Genomic DNA, 25,967 nt, shown 5'->3' on the forward strand with positions numbered 1-25,967 from the left:
CATGGATGAAGATCAGAGCACATGATCAATCGATCGATCAATCAAATATATATAATACTCACTGTTGGGAACTAAGAACAGTAACAACAATGAATGATTGAATGAGTGGAATGAATGAGTGGAATGAATGAATTGAATGAATGGAATGACTGACTACTAGTTGGGGGATGATGTGAGTGATGTGGAGTGGAACTGTACTCTATCTCTGTCTCTCAATGTCTATCTGTATGTCTGTCTATCTATTTTAAAAAATGACAATGACAAGAAGAACAAACAAAAGTATTGAATATGAATGAATGATGGATGCTGCTTGAACTGGAATGAAGGGTCAGTGGTGGCTAAGAAGGGAATGGATTGTATTGCTGATGTTGCAGGAGTGGTGAGGAGGTCTCACCTGTCAGATCACTCATTCAGCCCCCCACACCCAAAAATAAAAAAAAAAGTCAAATTTGGCTGTGTGGACTTGAACATGAATAGTTTGACTTTTGAAGTTCTGAAATTGAACCACACTATTGATTGAGGTTCATCAATCAATTTATGGGTTCGAAGGCATCCAACCAAACATTGCCCAATAGTGAGTCATTCTTTTAATTGTGATTCAATCTATCAATTAAGATAATAACAAGGATACACATGTAATGCAAAGACCTACAGCTTTGTTCCCTGCATACTCCAAACAACCTTTATTAAAGGGTAATGAGAAGAGTCCTCCTCCGCCACCTCCACCGCCTCCTCCTCCACCTCAGACAGCACAACCTCCACCTCCACCTCCACCTCCACCTACAACCGGAGTAGTAGTAGTGGATTCATCTCAATCACGAAGGAGAGCATCAGACTTCTTTGATGATCAATCAACCTCACAATCAATCACAGTCATCAACAATAGCGATGAAAGTGACGATGATGAACATAGTAAGAAGAGGAAGAAGAGTAAGAAGAAGAAGGATAAAACAAAGACAAAGAGGATCAAGGGTGATAAGACTTCAAATGAAATGTATGTTGTCGTTGTCAATCGATCATTCAATCAATCAATCAATCAACTCATACTAACACGATGTGATGTAATGTTATGTAGCGCACTACTTGAGTATATGAAACCACAAATAGGAAGTGATCAGTATGTATCTGATTATCGAGGAGACAGTGCACTGGCAAGACAAACAACATTGGCTGCCAATAAGTCATTGCGCTATACATATGATCACAGTGGCGTGCTTGGCCTCGTTGGCTACGAGATGAAGTTCTCCAAGAAGCATGGACTGATACTTGAGCAAACATCACTGGCGTCGTCGGGATCGTCATCCACGACACATACACTGGGGCGATATTTCAAACAGGCTTCCACCTCGACCCCTGGCGAATCAACAACACTCATTCAATCAATCAAACAACAAACTCCAACTCAGGCGATCAACAATGATCTGTTCAGATCAGTGGCCAACTTCATCCCACAGACCATTGCCGACCCTGCATATGGAGCTGTGCGCGAGGCTACCAAGGAGGAGCTTGTTTTGGAGAAGGACGCGCTACTCAATGCATTGGTTGAGCGCGAGCCTCAGAGCATCGACTCGTGGATACAACTGGCAGAGCATCAGGATGCATACATTGTGTTCAGCTTCAAGAAAATGCGTGCGCGTCGTCCCATAATCGAGAAGAAGTTATCAATCTATCGCAGGGGCCTCATGGCCAACCCAGACTCTGACGAGCTTACTGTGCGCTACATGCGACTGGCCGCACAACTTTGGGACAAGGAGCAAGTGCGTCAACTCTGGGACAAGGTGCTTGAACGGCGCGCAAACACATTGACAAACGCGGCAGCTAATGATGGCGGCGACCTCATCTCTGACACTTTGTGGCGCGAGTACTTTGACTTCTCAATGTCGTCCAACTTTGCATCATTCAATGTAGATTGGACGCGCAAGCTATTCATTCGACTCATTCAGCAGTTGCTTGCCAAGCGCAGGACGTTCAAACCCAAGTCCACGGACTTCCTCGTGCAGGTTGGACGTGTTGAGCAGGCTCTGCTGGGATACGTGGCGCAATGGGCACGCTTTGAGCGTCAGGCTGGCTATCCCGAGCGTGCCATTGGTCTCTTCCAATCTTTGATCGAGTTCAACTGCTTCACACCAGTTCACATGGCAACCACCTCTCCCCAGGCCGTGCTCCTCAGCCAATTCCAACGATTTTGGGAGTCGGAGCAGCCTAGAATCGGCGAGCCTGGCGCAGTTGGGTGGCACCAAACACTGATGAACGATCCAACAATCAATCAACAAGATGACATGTCCATCGAGGAGATGGAGAGATTGATACATGAACAGGAGATGGAGCAAGAACCTGTTGATGACTTGGACAACATATTCACGAATGAAGATAGCAAGGTCAAGGTGAACGATTACGACATTGATGGACAAGACATGCTGCGAATGAGACTAATGGAGATCAAGGTGAAGGCAATGGCCAATTCAGAGCCTGAGGATATGGACATGGAACAGATCAATGGCTCAGCAACACAACTGGACGACAATGTCCTGTTTGAGATTGCAGAGAAGAAGCCAAGGACAATGGATCAACTGTCAACAATGGTCAGTGCCACAGTGTTTGAGCGTTATGGTGAAGTTTTACTCGCAGCCGTCATCGAGTACCTAAAGACTAGTGAACAGTTACAAGAAGAAGAGGAAGGTGAGATCATCGAGCAACAACCACGGACAAAGGAGAAGGAGAAGGAGTCCAGCATAGCCATGCTTCAGAGATGGGCAGACAAGGAGATCACGATGGAGAGGAATGAATGGATGCCACTGAAGCTCATAGACCTCGTCTCAAGCGAGAGTATGAGTGAGAGCGAGGGTGAGAGTGACCCCCATAGACTGGTATTGTTTGGCGATGTAAAGGACATACTGTTCAGACTGGTGAAGGATGAGAACAAGATGGAGTTGGTGTATCAGTACCTCGAGTTCCTCGGTGTATCCAACATCTATGACATCAGACTCCCATTCAATCATCGTCTTCGTCGAGAGTCCTACAACTCAATCGAAGACAACATATCGATGTTGTTCCAGACACTTGATGATGATGTACCATTGGTGGATACCGCGACGGCCACTGGCACTGGTACAGGAGATCAGAGACCTATCTGGGCTTCGGCATTCTCCTTGATGTCTCCACATTCAATGGCTGGCGACAAGTTGGAGTTCATAACCAGGGTGTACAGCCAGTGTTTGGGCGCCAAGCACTCAGTGTTCAATGACAATGTGGGCTTTGCAATATCATTCATTCAGTTCTTGGCCAAGAGTGGACGTGTGGACGAAGCCACAACATCAGTTGTGCAACTGCTCAAGCAACATCGTAACGCCACCAAGTTGTATGATTGCTACGCTCAACTCCTTGTCTCTTCGAAGAAACTGCCAGAGGCACGCAAGGTCTACCAGACAGCACTCTCAACCCTATATCAAGGGGACGTAAACATGGACAGTCATGCGCACTCTCAGCCAGGCGAGTACTTATATCGCCAGTACTGTCTCACAGAGCTCGAGGCTATATACCAGACATTGAAGCGCGACCCATCACTGCTCAAGAAGTTCATACGTTCAAAGAAGTCATTCTTGGACATGTTCATGCTGCCCGTGCACGTGTTGTGCTGCTTCACCGAGGGCAAGTTCCAGGTGTTCTCGACCAAGACCACCCCGGTCACCACTGGTCGCCTCCTAATCTGTCAGAAGAACTATGAGCGACTGGCACTCAGTGCGCAACGCCCAAGCACCGACTACTGGATATGCTTTGTGTTGTTCAAGCTGCTGACCACTGATTTGAAGACGTCGATGGAGATCATGCAGGCTGGACTGGCGTCCTGTCACAACATTGAGCCCAAGCAGCACGAGCTGCTTACAGTGCGCTTCGTGGAGATTATCACAAAGTACTCGCCAATCATTGGATCGCCACCATATCTCATCAAACAGGTGATCATGGATCGCCTCGGGGACTATCCCGATCACCCACTGTTGCTGTCCTGCTTCCTCAATTGGGAGGGCGCCACATCGTCCTCGATGCGCATCCGTCAGTACTTTGACAGGACCAATGCCCAAGACGACAACTCGACGATCTTCTGGTTGTTTGCTCTGCGCTGTGAGATCAATCGATTGGGCAGCGCATTGCGCATCAAGTCGCTGTTTGAGCGCGCACTACAATCACCTCTGACTCGACACAGCATCGTGCTGTGGCAACTGTATATACGATTCGAACGAGCTAGACAGCGACCAAAGGCTGCCAAGGCACTATATTATCGAGCCATCAAGGAGCTACCCTGGTCCAAGTCCATTTGGTTGATGGCATTCAGTAGCAGCGACATCGTCCAGCCTGCTGATGTTACTGTTACTGCTACTGCTACTGCTGGTTTATTGAGCGAGATGGAGCAACGCGATCTTATACCATTGTTAAGAGAGAAACAGATTCGACTGAGGTCTCCTCCTCCTACATCCGAGCCATTAAACGACTACAACTCTGCTGTTGCTGCTGCTTCTTCTGTTGAAGATCATTAGCAGTTCAATATCCTGTACATTCTCCATTGTGTCTTGTCATGCTCCAACACATCGTTGTTCATATGAAGCTATGTGATCGACCAATCTTCTGTCGTTTACTTCTCGTATCCCTTGCTTCCAGGCACAGGCTTTGCCTCCCAGTGAGACAAGTCTACCTTCTTTGACATTTTCTTTATGATTGAATGAATGATTGAGTGAGCGAATGAGAGGAGTAAGCTGATGTCGAATGAATGAATGAATGAATACATACCTCATACTCCTCTTCGAGAGATGATGACTTCTTGTTTGGGTCACCAAGTCTTCTGCTATCCCATCGCTCATACTTGTGCTCCATGAAGTGATTGAGAGCACCAAAGCAGACGATTGTTACGCCCAACATTGGTGCCAATGTATACCAAAGTGACTTCTTATTGATCTTGAAGGGTAGCTTCATCCTCTCTCCTACATATACTATCTGTTCGCTCAATCAATCGATCATTCAAATATAAATGAAGTCGCACACACACACGACTTGTCAATCATTCAGTCATCAATCAATCACACACTACACTCTGCATGGTTATGTGATGTTATACAAGTTACTTCAAGTGATGAAGAAGAGTCTTTATTCTAGAATGATAATAAAGAGGATGGATCGGATCGTTTGACTGACTGCCAATCAAATGGTTTAGTCAGAGTCTGACTCGTAGGTGCGGTCATTAGCGCATGGAGTGCAGATTGGGTCCACGTGCCATGGGTTGGAGTTGTCGGCACAGAAGTTGGGGTAGATGGTGTCGGTCTTGTGAGCGAGGATGCCACCGATGATTTGGGGGGGTGGGCTCTTGGGGATACCATAGTAGTTGGCGTTAATCTTGGCAGAGGTGATTGGGATCTGGCCGAGACACTTGTCACAGTAGAGGGTCTTGATGGAGGTACCGTAGACGACCTTGCGGAAGCCCATCCACATGGCGGCCGAGTGGCACATTGGGCAGGACTCGCCAGTGGTGTACAGGTAGTAGCCGTCCCAGACGTTCTGGTGGTGGATCTTGGAGCAGTTGAGCATGGCGACCATCTCACCGTGCAGGATGGCAGAGTCTGGGTTCTGGTTGAGGCCAGTGCACATGACTGTGCCGTTGGGGTGGACGATGACGGTGGTGAACAGGTTCTTCTTGGCGACGGCGAGGTCGTAGGCAATCTTCATGTACTTCTCGTGGAACTTGCGCTCAGTTCTGGAGAGGTCGCCTGGGTAGAGCACCTCGGATGGGCGTGGCTGGAAGAATGGCTCGTCGCAAGCCAAGGCAACAACTGCTGCCATCATAAGCAAGGTGGCAATAATCAAGATCTTTGACATTGTTTGTTTGTTTGGTGTTTGTGTGATTGTAATAGTACTAGATACAGATAATAATACAGATATGTAATGTTGATATATTAATGATTGATGATGACAGAGGTCTCTTTAAAGGTTTCCTTTCTTCCAAGTCCCTGATCACCCCCCAGAGTGTCAAGGATGCGGCCCTTCATTGTTGAGTTGCTTCCAGTTCCTCCTCACATGATTGCGCGTTGTTGTTGACGGTTTGGGCCTCAACAACCCCAACATGGAAAGTGGAGTTGATTAGAAGGAAGGTCCTCTTGCCTTGCCTGGCAAGTGTCATCCATGTGATACCACATCACGATGATCACAATCACATACACATACACATACATACAAGTCAGGAAAATTCACCATCATCATTGCCTTGCCTCAGCGGATCTTCTATCTCACAACTTTATCAACAACATCACAATATTAATATTTGCAACATGGGTGTGGCCCCGCCAAGCCTAATCAGTAAGTCGCGCCTCTCTCTACCAGTTGACGAACATTGGATACTAAAATCTTGATTGCGTCTCACGAGATTGAACTCGCGTTGATCATTGCTATTGAGTTGAAGGACATTATCTGAATGAGGTACCCCCAGATGATGGTCGACCCCCTTGCCTAACATCTGGACCAAACTTTGATCGTCCGCAGGGTCCTTGCACCTAGAGCTGGCACTTTTGAGATTGGAAAAAATCTTCTACAGTCGCGAGAAGGGTCTTGCAACGAGAGAGCACGATTATGATCCTGATCAGGTGATCAAACAACCCCTCAAGCAGAACGAACGCAGAACCGACACAATGGGGTGATTGTTGTTGTACTTCCACGATCCAAATATCTTGTCTTTGTCTTCCTGTCTGGCTTTCTTGTCAAGTGGGTCAGTGTCACGCATTCCAAGACCTGACATTCTTGGCAAATAGATTGACAGGTTGTTGTATGTTCAACATCCGGGTTGCAGCGTGTGTATGTTTGAGCTGGCAAGAATGATGGAATGTCGTGACGAGCAGTTCATCCAGTTACCCAACAACAGGGCCATCGCCCTTCTACAATGATGATGATGTCGATGTCGATGCAGATTTAGATTTATGACAAACACCAGCCAGCCTTCATGAGATAAATATATAAATATATTGTTATAGTTGTACTGTACAGTACCTGTACTATTGTGTGTGCTTGGTTTGGTCTGATATGGTCGACCAAGACATGTGTTGACACCTGTTTAGAATAATCCTACACTCTTCTTCCTGTCCGTCTTCTTCCAGCCTGGCAGTAGGTCCCATTCAGCCCTCTGCATGCCCAACACCTTTTGGAAGTCTTGTTCAGATAGGTACATCTCCAGTACTGATCGATCAATCTCTGGTGGTGTGTTCTTCTTCATCAATTCCTCCAATGGCAGAGTCTGATAATACTTCTTCAACAACGTAGCTGCTGACTCTCCTTTTGTTGCCTCGTCCACATCTGGTATATTGTTGCTCTGTAATATAATGATTGATTGAGTGTTGGCCATGTTAGTATGATTGATTGATTGATTGATTGAGTGAGTGAGTGACACTTACAAGGAAGCGGAATGTATCCCATGCATGGAACTCGCAGGTAAAGTCAACTGGCTCTTCCTTCTCCTTGATAAAGATGACAGCGTCTTGTTTACGTCCATCCTTCAATGCCTCGAGATACTCCAAGGCGATCTCCATGGCCCTCTTCTTCTCCTTCTCTGGTGCCTTTGATCCAGCCCAAACATACATAATGACCTTGTTGTCCAAGATGTAACATCGACTTGATTGCAATTCATATTGATTAAAGTTGAATATCTCATCGGCCTTTGTTGATGTGATGTGGATTGAATGTCAGTAGTCTGTGATTATACCAATCAATCAATCAATGTACTCTATATACATACTCTAATGATTGTACCAGTGTTGTTTACAGAGAATAGCTTGGTTTGCTTGGGTTTCAGAAGGTATGAACCGTTGGCGTAGGTGTGCTTGCCTCCGAGCATCTTCCAGAACTCCTCAGGCTCGCTGCCTTCGTTGATCACTGTTGCTGACTTGGAGGGTGAGTTGACGATCAATGGTGCAATCTTGTCGGCTTGCTCCTTCAGTACCTTGGAGGCACCCTTTGACACCCATTGGTAGGTTGTGTTGGAGTCTGTTGCAAAGAAGATGTCACGCGAGTTGAGTGCTGCAGCGGTCATCCTTGACATCTGGATGGCAAAGTTGGTGGTGTCACGCTTGCCATGCACGTGATACAGACGCTTGGACTTGAAGTCGTACTCGCCGCGCACACCTCTGTGCACGACCATCCTGCCGTTGAAGATCATCGAGAACTGGACGGTCTCGCGACCTTGGCGGATGGCCTCCTGGAAGCAGTCGCCATCGTTGCATGTGGCAATGTACATGTCCTTGGACAGCAGGGTCGACATGCCGACCTCTTGGCGCGAGGCGTCCAGACCCTGCCAGATGTAGATGATGTAGCGCAGGGCGTTCCAGCGTGTGTATGTGTACTTGATGAGGTAGCAACAGCTGCTGTAGAACTGGCCGTACTCCTCCTTGGGGATGGGATGTATCTTGTTGTTCTCGACGTACCACATCTCGTAGGTGCCACTGCCATCGCTGCGGTGTGGTGCCTCCTCGGGCGGCTCTGAGTTGACCATCTCTTGTATATCGAACCTGCTCATCTTGGCTGGTGCTTTCTTCTCGTAGGGGATGCTGACGTCAAAGGTGCGAGCCTTGCCAAAGCCCATGCGACTGAGCGACACTTCGTGGCTGAGATCGGGCCAGTCAAAGAACTTCTCGCGGAACATCACGGGCTCGCCACCCTCGGATGTGACCACTATCTCGACCCAGCTGGGACGCTGGGCGCTGGCGGACATCCTCTCCTTGGCCTTGGCGACGAACTTGTCCTTGTAGGTTGGCAGGTCGGCGTTGCGGCCCGACCAGGCGTAGTACTCGCTGACTGTGTCGAGTACAAAGAATGAGTCGGAGGCGAGCAGTTCCATGCTGAGTGCGGGGGCATCGACGGCGACCAGCTGGTCTGCGGCCTGGTCGTACTTGAGCAGCGAGTAGAGGGTGACCCAGGTCTGTTCGGCTTCGAGGTCGTCGCCGCCGTCGGCTGCGATTGAGTCCTCGAACTTGCCATTGATCCTGCGGAAGAACTCAACAGAGTCCTTGTCGCCTTCGTCAATCTTGTGGATGGTGGCGTGGCCGCCACGCTCGTGGCTCTTGATGATCTCAGCGATACCCACGGCCTTGGACTTCTTGGCTGCCGATGACTTTGATCCGTACCACACGTAGATGTTGGAGTGAGCGTTGGAGTCGACCGACTCGCCGCCCAGTCCACTGTTCTCAATGCCACAGTCCAGAACAAAGGAGTCGGTCTTGTTGAGTGACTTTGTGCTGACCTCGACCTCCCTCGTGAGGATTCTCTTCTTGCCCTTGCATTGGATCAGACGGGTGCGCAGGCCGGCGTAAGTGTCCACAGCCTTCTTGTGCACGAGGAACTTGGATGGATCGCTCTTCAATGTTGACGACACAGAGACACTCTGCGAGCGACCCTTGACAAAGGTGGGTGCCTCTGGCTCGTCCACTACTTTGGGCCTGGTGACAAGAAATGAACTGGCCTTGCCGGCATCCTTCTCCTGCTTCTTCTTTTGGGCCTCCAGGGCGAGGGCAGCCATGCCGCTCATCAGTCCGGCGGCGCCTGGTGGCATGACGATCTTTGGTCGTGCTGGCGAGGACGTGCTCTCTTGTTGTGTCTCGCGGTTGGCCTCGAGTGCCTGTGAGAGCACTGAGGTTGCAGACGAGTCGTCGCTGTTTGAGCGCTTGGAGCGCGCAGCGGACGAGGTGGAGGGATCGATGGCGATCGACGCCCTGTGATGCTTGCTTGGCAGCTTCCTGCCCTTGATCTTGGCTCTGTCCAATGTGATGCTAGTCAGCTTCTGTGCGATATATTCGTCGTCAGCAGTGGGCTTCATCTCCTGTGGCGCCTCCAACTTCTCCTTGAGCTGCTTGTCCAAGTTTGACTTGAATTGATCGGTGACTTTGATTGATGGTTGCTTCTCGGCAGCGGCGGCGGCCAGACTCTTCTTCTTCTCCTCCTCCTCCTTCTCCTTCTCTGCAGCCAATCTCTTCTTCTCCTCATCTGCAGCCAGTTGTGCGGCCACACGCTTCTTCTCCTCGTCTGCGGCCAGTTGTGCGGCAACACGCTTCTTCTCCTCATCTGCGGCCAATTGTGCGGCCACTCGCTTCTTCTCTTCATCAATGGCCAGTTGAGCTAGACGTTTCTTCTCCTCCTCTGCCGCCACGCGCTTCTTCTCATCTTCAGCAGCCTGTCGTCTTTGTTCCTCTTCAGCGGCTTGTTGAGCAGCCAGTCGCTTCTTCTCTTCCTCTGCAGCCTGACGTCTCTGTTCCTCTTCAGCGGCTTGTTGAGCAGCCAGTCGCTTGTTCTCCTCTTCAATGGCCAGACGTGCCTTCTCCTGTTCGGCTGCAACACGTTTCTTCTCATCCTCTGCAGCCTGACGCTTTGCTTCTTCCTCAGCGGCCAGACGTATCTTCTCCTGTTCAGCAGCAACACGTTTCTTCTCGTCCTCAGCAGCCTGTCGTCTTTGTTCTTCCTCCGCGGCTTGTTGTGCGGCCACACGCTTCTTCTCTTCCTCAGCGGCATGTCTTCTCTGTTCCTCTTCAGCGGCCTGTTGAGCAGCCAATCTCTTCTTCTCTTCATCGGCAGCCTGTTTCTCAGCGGCCAGTCTCTTGGCTTCCTCCTCAGCGGCTTGTTGTGCTGCCAGATGTTTCTTCTCATCCTCTGCAGCCTGACGCTTTGCCTCTTCTTCAGCGGCCAGACGTGCCTTCTCCTTTTCAGCAGCAACACGCTTGTTCTCCTCCTCGACAGCCAGTCGCTTGGCTTCCTCATCAGCGGCTTGTTGTGCAGCCAGACGTTTCTTCTCCTCCACTTCGGCGGCCTGTTGTGCGGCGAGTCGTCTCTGTTCCTCTTCGGCAGCTTGGGCGGCTTGTTGTGCGGCCAATCTCTGCTTCTCTTCATCTGCTGCCTGTTGTGCAAGTCTTGCCTTCTCCTTTTCCTCCGCCAGACGTCTTTGTTCCTCCTCTTCAGCGGCTTGTTGAGCAGCCAAACGTTTCTTCTCATCCTCAGCGGCCTGTTGTGCAGCCACTCTCTTCTTCTCATCTTCAGCGGCCTGTCGTCTCTGTTCCTCTTCAGCGGCCTGTTGTGCAGCAACTCGCTTCTTCTCATCATCGGCAGCCTGTTGTTCAGCAGCGAGTCTTCTCTGTTCCTCATCAGCAGCTTGTTGTTCGGCCAGACGTTTCTTCTCATCAGCAGCCTGTTGTTCAGCGGCCAGTCGCTTGGCCTCCTCTTCAGCAGCCTGTTGGACAGCCAGTCGCTTCTTCTCTTCCTCTTCCGCGGCCTGTTGTGCAACGACACGCTTTCTCTCATCCTCTGCAGCAGCAGCCTGTCGCTTGGCTTCCTCATCAGCGGCTTGTTGAGCAGCCAGACGATTTTTTTCATCCTCCTCCGCGGCCTGTTGAGAGGCCACTCTCTTCTTTTCATCCTCTGCAGCTTGCTGGGCGGCTATACGTTTCTGTTCATCCTCTGCGGCTTGCTGGGCGGCGGCCAATCTGTTTTGTTCAGCTTCAGCAGCGAGCTTCTTTTGCTCACTGTCCTCTGCCTCCTTCTCCGCGCGACGTCTCTCGGCCTTCTCCTCGTCCAACTTCTTCTTCTCCTCCTCTGCCTGCTGTTGTTGTTGCTGTCGCTCCTTTCTTCTCTTCTCGCGCTCTTCGGCCAGCTTCTTCTCCTCCTCCTCCAGCTGTCTCTGGGCCTCCTCACGTTGTCGCCTTCGTTCCTCGAGTCTCTTTTCTCTCTCCTCTCTGATTCTCTTTAGTTCGGCGTCTTCATCATCGACAGCTGGAACCGATGGGGATGATGTGCCAGTGGCGGTTGGTGTGGTGGACAACGACGAGGTGTCCTTTGGCTTGTTATCCTGGGCAAGGTCGAGTAAGTTTGAACTGCTGGTGCTCTCGCCAACCTTGGTCATTCTGCTCTTGCGCTCATCTTCAAGCTTTGTGATGTCGTCCTTAAGTTTCTTGTCCTCTTCCTCCCTCAGACGCCTCCTTTCCTCACGTCGCCTCTGTCGCTCCTCCTCGTCCTTCTTCTCCTGCTCCTGCAATTGTTTGAGTTGTTCCTCACGCGCCTTCCTTCTCTCCTCGGCACGCTTCTCACGCTCCTGCGCCTCACGTTCCATTTCCAGACTCTGGGCTTTCAAAGCCTCAAGTCTTTGCTTCCTGGCTTCACTATCATTGTCTGCCATATCTATTGATGTATGTTCAGAGGTGATGTCTACTGTGTCACACCACCAACTCTCTCTATTACTACAAGTTAACCTATATATATAGTTGGTCGAACTGAATGTTATTGGTGATGATATAATCATATCATAAGTATATGATTGATTAAGTTGAGTTGAGTTAGTTATTTAGTTGTTATTATTCTTAACAATCATAACATATGGATGATGATGATAATGATAATAATGATGTTGTATCTTCCTTCGTTCTATCCTTCCTGTATTACTACCTTCCAACTCCACCTCCTCCTACTCATATTCTTTATACTCCAAGATGATCCATTCCAATAAGTGTAGCTGTCCAACCATCAATAACATCACATCAACAACACACAATCATAACATCACCACACAAACACTACACTTCATTCATTCATTCATTCATGTCCTATTATTACAACAACAACGACACACACACACAGACACACACATGGAACAAACAAATAAACACAAAGACACACACAAACACATAATAAAGAGATAGAGTAGGATGTGTTGTGTTGTGTTATGTGTTGTATAAATAGTCTCTTACATACTTTTAGAATTACACACAAGTAACCTTCTTTATCTATCGACAGGTGTATCAAAAGGGCTGCTGCTACTACTTCTTTTGATGCTCCACTGTTGTTGATAATGATGATTGTAACTTGATTTGATTGATTTGATTGATTGATTGATTGATTATTACTACAAAAAATAAAAGATATATATATTATTATACAGATACAAACAATAGTATTGTTTAAACAACAATTCAAATGTTGGCATTGGTCAATCTAAACACCATCCAACAATGTTGCCCTCGGACAGCATAACACAATCCATAATGATTATTATAAACAATATCAGTTTTTTCAAACGAAAAGCCATTCAAATTCAAAAAAAAACCCAACAATGTCTTTGAATCTGATCCAGCCCATTCTACGTTTTGTTGCAAGGTGATCAAGTCGTTGTATTTTTGCTTCCAACTATATTTGAGAACTTCACTTCATCTTGGCAAAGACACACTTGTGTTCGAACCACATCACACACTCATACACATAACACACAAATACAAAGACATACATATACAATGACTAATCTATCTTTCCTATTTAAGTAATAATGTGAATGAATGAATGAATGAATGTACCTTGACAAGCATGAATGAACATGAATGAATGAATGAATTTTATAAAGAGTTATACTCTGGCAAAGACAAAGAGTTAAAGATAGATAGATAGATGGACTTAGACAGGAAGATTAGCAAGTATTCAGTTGTGGTCGGTGCATTCGCAACGGCTGCATTGGTGATGTTCACAGTCAGTCTGGTGTCACCAATATATACGATACATTTTAGACAAGAGTCCATGGTCAATGCAAACACTCATCGACTGGTAGTGGACGACCAGGTATTCTTCTCGTACAAATGTTATCACTCTCATCAGGTCAACAACTCTAGACGTTACTCATGGGTCGATTCATCATACCCTCGCATGAACAGTATACTATCACTGTCGGCCACATTGTTAATCATTTCAATCATTTTCCTTATACTGTTTGGAATCAATATGGTACCGATAAAGAAGGTTGGCGCCACTCGCTTCCAAGTGCTTGGATTCATCCTGGTGTCAATCACAACAGCACTGACCTTTGTCTCTCTTCTCTTGTTCTCTGGCACTCCCAATGCACTGCGCTACACCACACAAGCAGGTGGCGATCCAACCTGCATCCAAAGGAATCGATTCGTTCATCAATGTGCATCACATATGGGTTCCGATAAAGATGGAGACAGTGTATGTAATGACACTGGAATTGGCATTGGCGGCGACACTTAACTCACTCTCATGACACTCCATCGTAGGAATACAAATGGGGATTCAATCTAGGATTCTGGGCAGAGGTGGCAGGCTTCTTATTGTTGATTGTGATCATTCCATTGTATGTTAAGATCATTAGACTGTTGAGCCAGGAGAGACAACTGGATATTCAGAATGTGGAAGCGGCAAACAACACTGAACCAAAAGAGCCAGAACATATTGTCGTTGGTGTGAGCCAAGACATTGTATATGGCATCGATGAAGTTGATGAGAAGTAACCAACAACATATCCATGGACAAAGTCGATTGGTCCTGGTCCATTCAATGTACATTGATTGATCTTTGGAATAAATAACATATTTATATATATTATAATAGTTGGAGTGGAGGGTGGATGGATGGACGTTCGTTGATTGATCAATTTGGATTGGCAAGTATGTGCACGGCAAAGTTGACACCTGTTGCTTTGGCCTTTAGACTCTCTTGGATCATCTCGGAGAACTTGACGGCGGCCTGTTCCTGGGTCAGGTCAAGAGCAAGCGCATCACGAAGATATTTGATGTCATCTCTATGATTCAACTCTGGCATACCAGTTGATACCATCTATATTGAATGGAGTAGTATGTTAGTTAATACGATTGGATTGGATTGATTCCAGTGATTGATTGATTGATTAGGGATATACTTTACCATCAGGAAGAGGTTTATAAATACATGAGCCTTCTTTCGAATGATGTTGTAGGCCTTGCCACAGAGATCCTCGAATGTCTTGAAGTGCTCACCAATGATATGAGCGAACGAACGAGGGAATACAAATGGTGATCGTTCTCTCTTGATGCCATTCCATGTCTGAACATTGCCCAAGAATCTTCCAAAGTCAATGTGGAAAAGGTGACCAGACTTGGTGATCATAATGTCTATTGTTGAGGTAATTGATTGATTGGGTGAGCCAGGGTTAGGGTCGGCTAGCGCATGTGCTCATTGATTAGTCAACTTACTGTCGTTATGACGATCACCAATTCCAAGGATAAAGGTGTAGACACAGCATCCAGCACATGATCGAACAAAGTTCTCGACTGCTAGCTTGTACTCAAACTCTGATGGATTGACCTGTTTCAACCAGCTGTCAATGGCTGTCTCTGAGAAGGCGGCGGCAATGCCACCAGAGAGCTTCTGGATCTCTGCAATGGTCACTGACTCGCCAACCACCTCGATCATTCCTTCGAATGGTCCTGTTGTAATACACTTGTAGCTGATGGTCTGGAGGTCGATGCCCTCGCTCAGCCACATCCTATCCATCAGATCAATCATTTGAAGTGTGAGTTGGTCTTGACGCAGGTCATCGCCAGCCTTGAAGATGGTCAAGATGTTGTCACCAAGTGGGTCGCTATTGATGAACGATAGCCAGAGTGGCAGAGTCTTGGACTCCTTGATCTTGCACGCTGAGACCTCAATGCCTCTGGCGCTGAACTCTGGATTGATGGGTAGCTGGAAGTCATTGGCCAGCTTGAGATTGGACAATGATGTTGTGATGTAGTCCTTGCGCTTGGTGTTTGGCACGGTCTTCACACCGATCGCCACGCCCTTGATCATCTGGTACAGGTCGAACTGTTTGTGTATCTCTTGCAGACGATTACCGCTGCCCTTGAGGAAGCTCTCCAAGATGAGTGTGTATCGCTCCACCCACTCGGCGTGCAGCTCGCGGTTAAGGTTAGAGATCTCCGCGACGATCTGCCAGAAGAAAAGATGGCCCATCTGTTGGCGGTTGAGGAGTACGCGGCGCAGCAAGAACTTGGCCAGCACCGAGTAGTGGTTGGGCTCGTGCTTGAGCGCCTGCACAAGCTGCGGCAGGTACAGCGTCAGCTCAGAGTCACTCATGCGACGGAGTGTGGTGATGGCGAACTTGCGCACCTCGCCGTCCAGGAACTTGGAGCTGAGCAACTCGAGCGTGTCAACGGGGTCCAGGGGCAGCCAGTCGTGCATGATCTGGTATAGGTCCTGTACGCACTCTGGACTGTTCCAGGGGACGGACAAAATGACCTTGGACGCCGACTTGGGTACGGTCTTGCAGTAGTGGCGGTGTCGCCAGCACAGGTCCAACTCGTCCTGCGTCAGGTCCGTGAGTGGATCCTTCTCGATGATTGTGGTGAGGTGTTGGAGTTGGGCGATTGTGAGAGAGGGCTCATCCTTGCCGCTGCGACTCGACTCCTTGCCGGGTGGCAATGGTGCGAATATGATTGGGGGCGAGGACATCTCCACCTCGAACGACAGACTGATTGGATTGGACTGCTGATCGGTGTTCTCATTGAGCGATCCGATTGGATTGGGCTTGGAATCGGACCACGTCCTGAGGCAGTGGAAGCCCGAGTTGAGGCGGTTCTGGTAGTTCCACAGACGGAAGTTGACCCAACCCAAGACGGCATCCTCGCGCACGCCCGGTATCTTCACCTTGATCTGCAACAACATGGTCGTGTTGGATGGGATGTGATTGTATGATGTGCCCTCGACCCATGACAGCCACGAGGGGTTCGACATCAGAGCGATCTGAGGCGACAGCATCTCCTGGCCAATCTTGTAGCCGCACTGGTACATCTGGCAGCTGATATAGAGCTTGGGCGACTTGGGCAGCGCCGACGCCAGCGACGGGAAGTTGTCGACGGGGAAGTTCTTGAGACCACCGACGCGCAGACGGAAGTTCTTGGTGACAGAGTACGAGAGGTTGGGCGTGGAGTGATCGAGCTTGTCGTCGTCCAGCTCGATCTCGAGCGACTCGCGCGAGTGCAGCTTGGACAGCTCGCTGTAGTCAGAGATCAGCTGGAGGTGCTGAAGGTCCAGCGTCTGCTTGGGCACGAGAATTAGATCGATCTTCTTCTGTCGTCGCGATCGCGTGTTGATGTAATCGATTGATGAGAGTGGGATTGATTGATTGAGCAAATAGATCTCGACGCCACGTATCTTGACGACGAACATCATCTTAAGCTCCTTGACTGATGACTTGGACTCGGGCAGCTTGTGCGTGATCTGGATGATCTTGGCGTACTTGGAGTAGAGGCTGTCGATGAGCTCGCCCGCCGCCGTCTGAATATGGCATTGGAATGTCTTAATAATGTTCTCGCTGATGAATATGCGCATGTTGCATGTGCCCGCGTGGCCCATCGTGAGCATCTGGTGGTTATTCATCACGGGCGACGAAGGCTGGTCGGCGCCTGTTCTTGGAGGGACCGCGCGGTTGGAAGGCGAGCACGACTTCCACGAGCCACTGCTCGATAGAATCGAGACGTTCTCGACTGACTTGGAGATGTTGTCGTCGTTCGAATTGTTCGTTTCGGCATTGGCCGCGGCAATCTCGAGTGGTCGCGATGACGATGACGAGGTGGAGGGTGGCGATGTCGCCAGGAATGAGGCGTGTGCCTGCGGTGAGAGTGATCGCGAGAGATGATTGAATGAGCGTGATGGTAGAGGGTTGGTAACTGAGCGCACTCTGATGAATGATGACATTGGAGTGCGATAGGACTTAAGGTCGCCATCCAACTTCTTCCTCTGTCTAGTGATTGCCTCGAGGAAATCAATCATCTTTGTCCTAAAGTATATCGATTCTTGATTGGTAGTCTTTAGTGACTCATTATAGTTCTCTATGATTAGGCTGATTTGATTGTTGATAAGTTGTTCCTATTGTATTGGGTGAGGGAGTGAGTGAGTCGACTATGATTGAGTGAGCGGCAGGTGCGCTGGATGGATGGTTACTTACTTGTTTGTTTGATACAATGTATATTACAGGATTAAGAGAGTGATCATTAGATTGATTGACATGATCGGCGAAGTAGGGGATATATTTACTATTGATGGAGAAGACGTTAGTAAATGTCCAGTCGCGAATGGTTACACGGAAACACGCGGAAACAAATAAAGAAGCGATACTTACACAAATATCTTTGGCTCGTTGGAGAAGAAGGTATGAGATGATGTCTTGAGTGATAGTTGATCGACATTGCCTATCTCCATCTTGGCGAGGGTGTAGGCGGCTGTGCTTTGGAGATGCTTGAAGAAACGATGTCGCAATGATTCGATGGTGTCCAACTCGACGCTGTACACACTGTAGTGAAGCTCACCAGAGAGGTTGAGTGTGATTGGATACTGCTTGGTCTGCGCGACCAACGCAGTGAGGTCAGGTGACAATGCAGCCTTGTTGGCAATCTCGGGCAAGTTGGGCGTCGACTTGGACATCAACTTTGGCGTGGACTGATGACGTATCAGCATTGACTTGCTGGTGCCCGTCATTGCCTGCACTGGAGTCTTTGATCGCGGGTCGGTCGTGGTCGCGGGTGGTGCGGGCTCATCGATCTCGTGATCGCTGGGGTTGTTGCACTTGAAGGCCACGTGGATGTTCTTGATGATGTCGCGCACCTTGAAATCCTTGCTGCCCTCGGCCTCGAGCCTGGCGACCAATGCATCAGTCTCCTTCTTGCTGGTGGTCTTCTGTTTCTCTGCCACCTGTTGCTGCATCGCCACGATCTTTGTCTCCATGTCGCTAATCAGATTGAGTAGATGCTCCTCCTTGTTGGCGGCCGAGTGGAACAGGTCGTGAATGTTCTTCTGCAGCGTTGCCGCCTGCTGCTGAATCTCGCGCATCTCTCGCAGATGTGGGTTTGACTGGGCGGGCATTGGCGCAAACATCATGTCCTTGTTGAGACGTGTGTTGGGCTGGGCCAAACCGCAGCGAGTGGACCACTCGTCGATGTAATTCATACGCGTCGTCTCTGTCTGCAACATATCGGCAAAGTCCTTACGACCGCGTTCGATCAAACTATCAGCGGCACGTTTCTCCAACTCCTCAGTCTTTGCCCTTGTCGTACTCTTCTGTCTATCCAACACATCCAACTCCTTATCACGTTTATAAACGTCGACCATCACTGTATAATACAATCTTGTAGCATTCTTCTTTATATCCTCTGATCTTCTCTCCAACTTGATTCTACGTTCATTATTATGTGGTTGAGATTGTATTTGAGCTTGTGTCTGAGTTTGTGTTGTTTGAGTTTGAGTTTGTGTTTGGGTTTGAGGTGTTGCAGATCTGTCTGGAAGCATGTGTTTTGTTGGGCCTCCAATAAAAGACATATCTTATATCTCTAATAATAAATAAATATATATATAAAGTTGAGTGTGAATAAGTATGAATGAGAATGAATGATTGAGAAGACAAGTTCTTTGGAATGGTCGTGAGCCTGCCCTTCCCTACCCCTCGTGATTCGCAATGCAATCAAAACTTTCGGAGACTCCAAAATTATTTGATTTGCGTTGTGGATCACCCTTTTGAAATGATCTGATTGTTTGTTTGTGGAGCTAAGAAAACGAATGATTAGTGTGTGTGTTTGATTGATTTGGGGTTGTGTGTTCCCAATCCAACCGAATCAGCAATCAGATAATAATGGAAGGTAGGAAGAGGGAACAAGCAATTAATTGGACCATTCTTGCGACCATGCCACATGACACATCACATCACACATCACATGGCACATGACACTTGATCAAGCTAACTGATGCGTTATTATTATTATTATGAGGATGTGGCAGCAGCAGCGGCGGCGGCAGCAGCACGGGCCTTGGACACTTCGCCATAGGCCAGATGTACACCTGAGGTGTAGGTGTTCTCAAGCATCACATCCAACATTAGACCGGCTGACTGATTGACGTTAACCAATTGGTTGTTTGTGTAGAGGTCGGTGAACATCTTCTTGGACTCCTCATCCACTGATTGTGTTCTAATGGTGACCTGCATGTCAGTGTCCATGGGACCTGGTGACCAACTGAATGCCTTGATGTTGTTTGTTGATTTCTGTAACAATTGTGATTGATTGATTGGAATGGATTAGTTTGGGTTAGTGATGGGTCGATGGGACTAGACATGGCGCGTCAATGGACATAACATTACATTCTCCTCAGCAATGACAGAGGTCAACATGTGGCGACTAAGTTATGATAATGATGATGATGTTAGTGTGTGGCCAATCCAACAATGTAGCGTGGATGTACTTACGCTGCCTTTCCACTGCAGTATACACCCCAGGATGAGAGTGGACGAACAGCAGCACCTGATGAGACGTTGATCAGAGTGATGTCGGTGGCAGCGACAGTCTTGAACTTGGCAAGGAACAACGATGATGTTACAATGGTCGACGTGACATTAGTAGTAATGTCATTGGCGATTGATTGGAAGTCCTTGAAGCTGGATATTGGTAGTCTTGTTAGTATCTCGCTCAACAAGCAGGGATGGCAATCCAACAACATACTTCTCAGTGAACTCAATCGAACCAAGTGAACCATGATTGTTGATCAAAAGGTATCTCTGGTATCCTGATGTTGTTGTGTCAACCTAAAACGATATCATAATCGATTGATTAACATGTGATCACTCACTCATTCGGTCACTCACACTTCACTCAAACATACCTGATCTATCGATTGCTTGAATGATTGCTCGAGAGTTGAGATGTCACCAAAGTCACATGTGACCAAGCTGACTTTGGAGTCGGCTCTGATCTGCTTGATGATGGTCTCAGTCGATTGCAATCCCTCTCTTGATCTAGCGTACAATACAAAGTCAATGGAAGGAATGCGCTTGGCAAGCTCCTGACAAATTGCAACACCAAATCCCTTTGATGCTCCTGTTACCAATGCTAGTGTCTTCAATTGTGACATCTTATTATCTATCTCTATATTATGTGTTTGAATAAGCAATTAATGTTTGCCCTGATTGATCAATCATTCCCAAAATATCCAGGTCCTCCAAAGGACCTCACACGGGACCACAGACAGAGGTCCACGGAGGTCGTGACGCCAAAGTAGGACGAAACATCAAACTGATCTTCTGATCTTATCTACACTACATCTTCCATATTTTAATCGTTGGATCTTTGTCGATTGAACCAGAGGCTATGATGTTCTCTGTTGGGTGACATGCGATCGCAAGGACAGTATCGGTGTGGCCTTCGAGTCGCTGGAGAACCTCCTTGCTCTGTAGGTCCCACAAGTAGATGGCATTGTCCTCCGAGCCAGACACCACCCAACGTCCACTACAGAACGCTGAGAACAAGCAGTACTTCTGGTTGATGTGGCCTTCGTAGGTCTTCATCACCTTGTTATCACTATAGTTCCACAGTCGCAGTTTAGAGTCCAAAGTGCCCGCCAGCACATACTTCCCATTAGGTGAGAAGCTACAATATGATACTATTGGTGGCTTATTACTCTCGATCAACAATGTGAACAATATCTTTGCTGTTGATGTATCCCAAATACGACTGGAGTGATGAATGTGATGTATGTGTTAGTCAATGAATGAATGAACGTTGGGATGATGATATTTACATTGATCCATCATGACTACTTGTGACTAGTACAGTACCATCGCGGTTAAATTGCACTGATGAGACGGTCTCTGAGTGCGCCTGTATCGTCTTTAGTATCTTGCCCGTCTTGACATCCCATAGTATGACGTCTTCATCGAATGATCCACTGGCAATCATGTTGGCCTGTGGACTAAAGGTGCAACAGAACACATAGTTCTTGTGACCCTTGAGCACCTTGAGTTGTTCGCCTGTCTCGCTATCCCATATTCCCACTGTCTTGTCATCTGAAGCCGTACAAATGTACTTTGAATCCGGTGACCAACTTGCATCCGACAGTCCAAGCTTATGTCCCGTCAGTGATCTCAAGAATACAAATCCATTATTAACATCCCATATCTTTGCTATTCCATCGGCAGCTATATCGTTCATTCATTCATCCATTGGCGAGTGTTAGTTCATTCATTCATTCATTCATTCATTCAATCTCTCTCCCTCTCTCAATCTCCTAACATACATGCACTTAACAACCATCTACCATTGGGAGAGAACTTTACACATGATATCGATTTGGTATGTCCTTGTATAGTATATTTCAGCTTAAAGTCTGGCTTTGTAGCCTTTGTCTTTGATTGAAATGTTGAGGATGTTGATGATGATGACCCTGTTGCCTCCTCAACATTATTCATTATAGTATCTTCTTTTGTCTGTTCCATTGTACTTAGGAGTGTTCACCTTTATCTCTAACTCTAACTCTATCTCTATCTCTCTAACACTTTATCTCTTTAATTAACACACACAATGTTCTTGTTTCTTGCAAAAAACACCGTTTGGTTGGTCTTTCCTTGTTTGAGCGCGAATTGAAACTGAACACCCTCTACCCTTTTGGAATTGGTTTGAACTTCATTGACTTCTCTAATTGGTCATTCACCTTTTATATTTATTCCAATGATTTATAAATATTGGTCATTCATCATTATCAATGTTATTATAATTACATGATAATAATTTATCATCAATCAAATAATAATAAATGTTATCAAATATAGAATAATAATATGGGTAATTCTAATTCTAATTTAAAGAAATGTAAGTTATAAATGAATATTTATATTATATTCATATTAATATTAATTCATTATTATTATAACTAGTTACTTTGGATATTAAGATAACAAAGTTAGATACGCATTTACATAAGGATGAGAAGTTATATTTGTTTAAAGTATTACATTACTTTTCCAATATCCCAGAAGTCACTGGATTAATTGATCATATTCCTGATTTGCTGTTCAATATACCTGATCAAGATATACATGAAGTATATAAGAATGATGATTATTCCCCTGACTACATATTTAAAAGATCATTTTATGTTGGTAACTTCAAATTATTAGCCACTTGGTTAGAGACTAAGTATGTTACCGCTCAGGACTTTGGTCCCATCTGCGAGTTGAAGTGGGGACATGATGGAGGCGGACCAAGTGTTGGAGTCGCCGCAGGAAGTGAGCTCATCACTCCATCATATCCAAAGTTACATCAAGAACAAGTAGCACGTAGACCTCAGGCCCAGGTCGATTTAGTCAATGCCAGACAACATCTAATGTTGGCAATCCAACTTATGGCACCAGCGGTCAACACTCAACTGAATGTTGCTCATGTCCTAATGATACAATTCGCCTTCAACACAATTGTAGCGACCTATGCCAACATACAACAAGCAACAGAGACGGCTAGAGCCACGTTGAGGTCCGCCATGCAGGCCTTGGATAATGCAAAGTTGAACTGGGGTGTCAGGTCCGTCGAGTTACTACTCGAAGCCAAACGACTTCTATGCGGTAGTGGTAGTCATAGTGGTAGTCATCATAGTGGAGGTAATCATGTTCGTAGTCCATCAGAGTGTACACAAGACAAGTCCTCCTCTTCTTCTTCATCATCTTCTTCTTCTCCTCCATCTCCTCCACTACCTCCACCACCACCACCTCCTCCAACTAGTCAAGATACTCCAACTCCTGCAGCTACTACAACAATACCACCTAGACAAGAAGATGATCATAAAGGACCAAGTAGTGATAATGAATCAGAATGACCTTAATTAATAAATATAAATACAACTTAAGTTATATATCATTATTGAATGAATGGATGGATGGACCGATCTGAGTGCGTTGTCAATGGACATGGTGAGAACACCCCTTCGAACACATTCACACACAACACCCCACCCCAAACAAACACTTATCACACTTGGCAACAACACATACTTGCTTGACTTCTTCTCCTGCTCACGAGTATTAGTTCTCAACAACAACAGCTAGATATTTACGACAGTGAGAGAGAGATAGATATACATACATACATACATACATAACAGTAACATATTCCTCATAAATATAAAAACAAACATTAGTAAACTAACTATAGTTAGTTAGAGGAGATTCTAGAACATTCATTAGAGAGAGACTAGACTCTAGAGACACAGTGTGTATATATATATATATATAAGAATATTCATTTGTGTTTGGTGATGGTGATGATGAATCTCGTCCTCCATCATGGTGTCATTAGTAGTAGATATACCGACAAACACGACGACATCGACGTCGACGAATGATTTGTTATGCATTGGCATCTCACCAGAGATGTCAGTTGTATCTTCATCATCAAAGTCGATGATCATCAACAATCATAATAATAATAATAACGATATAGCAACAACAACAACAACAACAACATCAACAACAATATATAATAATAACAACAGTAACAGTTGTGGTGAGGCAATGATGGTAGGCGACTCCCCATTGACCAAGTACTTTAACAATTCGATGTTTAGTCCACCTGTACATTCTACATCCTCTTTCATCTCATCAATCAAACATCAACAACAACAACAACAACAATCACCTCGCATCAACCTCCTCACACCACCACAACCTCCTCCCGTTCATATCATCGAGCATGTACATGACCATGATGATGATGTTGATGTTGATGTCAATGTCATCGACGACGATGAACCGAACAACTTGTACAGAAGAACGATAGCACTCAACATATCACCGGAAAACCTGTTGCCGGTCGATGCGCCAACCGAAGGTGCCGCCTGTCCCTCGCCCTACAAGTCCTACATGGTGACGCTGGGCGTGGCTGGCAGCAGTCCCAAGCAGAGCGTGATGGTCTCCCAGGAGCAGACGGCACACGACCGCGAGACACAGGGCGACCAGTCACCCTACGACGCCGACGACGAATATGCAGACGACAATGATGGCGACCATTCGCCCACCGCCGACAGCGCCACACAACAAAAGAGTAGCAAGCGAGAGAAACAAACAGGTGCCTGGTGTCACCAATGCAAAGTGCTCAAGTTTGAGTATATCCAATGTCGCGCCCATGACAACGGACTACCAGCGTGCAACAAACGCTTCTGCTCCACTTGCATGACCAAGCACTACAACAAGGAAGTAGCCTCGCTTAAGCAGCGTGTCAAGCCCTGGGTGTGTCCATTCTGCAAGCAGACATGTTCTTGCGCCGCCTGTCGAAGGAGAAGAGTATGTATGAGTGTTGATTGAATGAATGAATGTATAACTGACTCATGTATACATTAGGGCGAGTTACCTGAGGTTGGCAGCACCAAGCCAGCAACACCTCCCCTTGGCCCAGTGAAGAATAAGATGGTTGTGAGGGGCACTAACGGCCTGAAGCAACAACATGAGGATACGGGCGTCGAAGTGGTCGGCCACACAGCAGACAAGAACATCGTGGTGATGTCAACAGGACAACATAGTATAGTGACGACACCCGCCGCATTCTACAACGTCTTCCCACCAGAGGATGCCAAACAAGAGTTCAACGTGCTCACACCGATGTATCGTGTGATCCCCGAGGTCGACCGATCGGACGGCTATAAGAAGCTGCTACGCGCTTCCTACCGAGGCAACTGGACCGAGCGCTTCGACCTCACCAAGTACATGGAGCGTATGGATCTGGACAACATGTTGTTCGAACAAGAGATACTGCGGAGAAGGGAGGAGGAGGACCGGATCGCTGCCGAGGTGTTTGAGAGACAACAAATGGTTGTGGAGAATGGTATCCTGCACCAGAAGGATGAGTTGACGACCGATGGTGCCCCGATGACCTCAACTACTTCGACCTTGGAGACCCCCAAATCCACGCCACTGCGCACCAGAAGATCCACTGGAGATAGCATCCCTCTCAACTTTGACATGTCCCTGTCTGCTTTGTCCCGTCGCAAGCGCAAGTCACCAAAGAAGAACGCCGGTGACCCTGAGACTGACTCCAATGGACAGCCACCCGCCGAGCTCTCCAGTGACGAGGACACCTCTGACGAAACATATTTGAAACGACACGCTGTGCTGGCCGCCGAGGAGAAGGTGTGGTACGCAAGCTTCAACAAGAAGAAGGGACGCAAGAAGGATGCGGTCCACAAGCAACACTCTGCGCCCTCTTCCGCTCCTCACTCGCCGTTGATCAAGGCCGCAAGCAGCCAGTCGGTGACCTCGTCGCCGAATCTCCAGGCAGTCAAGAAGATTCCTCTGCGAACCAGACTAAGAACGAGCTACCCTCCAACATAGACGTATATCCTGGCTT

At 47.3% G+C, this 25,967-nt stretch overlaps 10 protein-coding genes across 10 annotated transcripts; 4 read left to right on the top strand and 6 right to left on the bottom strand.

Annotated features, from left to right (window-relative positions):
- Positions 1-638: 638 nt before the first annotated feature.
- On the top strand, positions 639-4,532 carry SAMD00019534_009920 (hypothetical protein; the record flags this gene model as incomplete). Its single annotated transcript, XM_012902959.1, has 2 exons — positions 639-994; positions 1,076-4,532. The coding sequence occupies 2 exons, from the start codon at positions 639-641 to the stop codon at positions 4,530-4,532; spliced, it is 3,813 nt and encodes a 1,270-aa protein (XP_012758413.1).
- A 95-nt stretch (positions 4,533-4,627) lies between these two features.
- On the bottom strand, positions 4,628-4,995 carry SAMD00019534_009930 (hypothetical protein; the record flags this gene model as incomplete). The annotated part of the gene is made up of 2 exons (XM_012902960.1): positions 4,628-4,702; positions 4,783-4,995. Coding segments are annotated over 2 exons (288 nt in total), but the record flags the coding sequence as incomplete, so codon positions are not given.
- A 204-nt stretch (positions 4,996-5,199) lies between these two features.
- SAMD00019534_009940 (hypothetical protein) lies at positions 5,200-5,862 on the bottom strand (the record flags this gene model as incomplete). The annotated part of the gene is made up of 1 exon (XM_012902961.1): positions 5,200-5,862. One exon carries the CDS (start codon positions 5,860-5,862, stop codon positions 5,200-5,202), a length of 663 nt encoding a protein of 220 aa, XP_012758415.1.
- Positions 5,863-7,087: 1,225 nt separating this feature from the next.
- On the bottom strand, positions 7,088-12,166 carry SAMD00019534_009950 (hypothetical protein; the record flags this gene model as incomplete). The annotated part of the gene is made up of 7 exons (XM_012902962.1): positions 7,088-7,393; positions 7,425-7,685; positions 7,766-10,689; positions 10,765-10,963; positions 11,162-11,437; positions 11,528-11,854; positions 11,900-12,166. Coding segments are annotated over 7 exons (4,560 nt in total), but the record flags the coding sequence as incomplete, so codon positions are not given.
- Positions 12,167-13,440: 1,274 nt separating this feature from the next.
- On the top strand, positions 13,441-14,294 carry SAMD00019534_009960 (hypothetical protein; the record flags this gene model as incomplete). The annotated part of the gene is made up of 2 exons (XM_012902963.1): positions 13,441-13,992; positions 14,061-14,294. The coding sequence occupies 2 exons, from the start codon at positions 13,441-13,443 to the stop codon at positions 14,292-14,294; spliced, it is 786 nt and encodes a 261-aa protein (XP_012758417.1).
- A 139-nt stretch (positions 14,295-14,433) lies between these two features.
- SAMD00019534_009970 (hypothetical protein) lies at positions 14,434-18,924 on the bottom strand (the record flags this gene model as incomplete). The annotated part of the gene is made up of 5 exons (XM_012902964.1): positions 14,434-14,619; positions 14,731-14,933; positions 15,015-17,685; positions 17,765-17,852; positions 17,939-18,924. 5 exons carry the CDS (start codon positions 18,922-18,924, stop codon positions 14,434-14,436), a joined length of 4,134 nt encoding a protein of 1,377 aa, XP_012758418.1.
- Positions 18,925-19,576: 652 nt separating this feature from the next.
- SAMD00019534_009980 (hypothetical protein) lies at positions 19,577-20,739 on the bottom strand (the record flags this gene model as incomplete). Its single annotated transcript, XM_012902965.1, has 3 exons — positions 19,577-19,861; positions 20,216-20,380; positions 20,464-20,739. Coding segments are annotated over 3 exons (726 nt in total), but the record flags the coding sequence as incomplete, so codon positions are not given.
- A 157-nt stretch (positions 20,740-20,896) lies between these two features.
- On the bottom strand, positions 20,897-22,045 carry SAMD00019534_009990 (hypothetical protein; the record flags this gene model as incomplete). Its single annotated transcript, XM_012902966.1, has 3 exons — positions 20,897-21,311; positions 21,379-21,775; positions 21,874-22,045. 3 exons carry the CDS (start codon positions 22,043-22,045, stop codon positions 20,897-20,899), a joined length of 984 nt encoding a protein of 327 aa, XP_012758420.1.
- Positions 22,046-22,977: 932 nt separating this feature from the next.
- On the top strand, positions 22,978-23,445 carry SAMD00019534_010000 (hypothetical protein; the record flags this gene model as incomplete). The annotated part of the gene is made up of 1 exon (XM_012902967.1): positions 22,978-23,445. The coding sequence occupies one exon, from the start codon at positions 22,978-22,980 to the stop codon at positions 23,443-23,445; it is 468 nt and encodes a 155-aa protein (XP_012758421.1).
- Positions 23,446-23,911: 466 nt separating this feature from the next.
- SAMD00019534_010010 (hypothetical protein) lies at positions 23,912-25,951 on the top strand (the record flags this gene model as incomplete). The annotated part of the gene is made up of 2 exons (XM_012902968.1): positions 23,912-24,907; positions 24,965-25,951. 2 exons carry the CDS (start codon positions 23,912-23,914, stop codon positions 25,949-25,951), a joined length of 1,983 nt encoding a protein of 660 aa, XP_012758422.1.
- Positions 25,952-25,967: the final 16 nt, after the last annotated feature.

The sequence above is a fragment of the Acytostelium subglobosum genome (assembly GCF_000787575.1).
Source record: "Acytostelium subglobosum LB1 DNA, scaffold: scaffold2, whole genome shotgun sequence".
Classification (NCBI taxonomy): domain Eukaryota; phylum Evosea; class Eumycetozoa; order Acytosteliales; family Acytosteliaceae; genus Acytostelium; species Acytostelium subglobosum.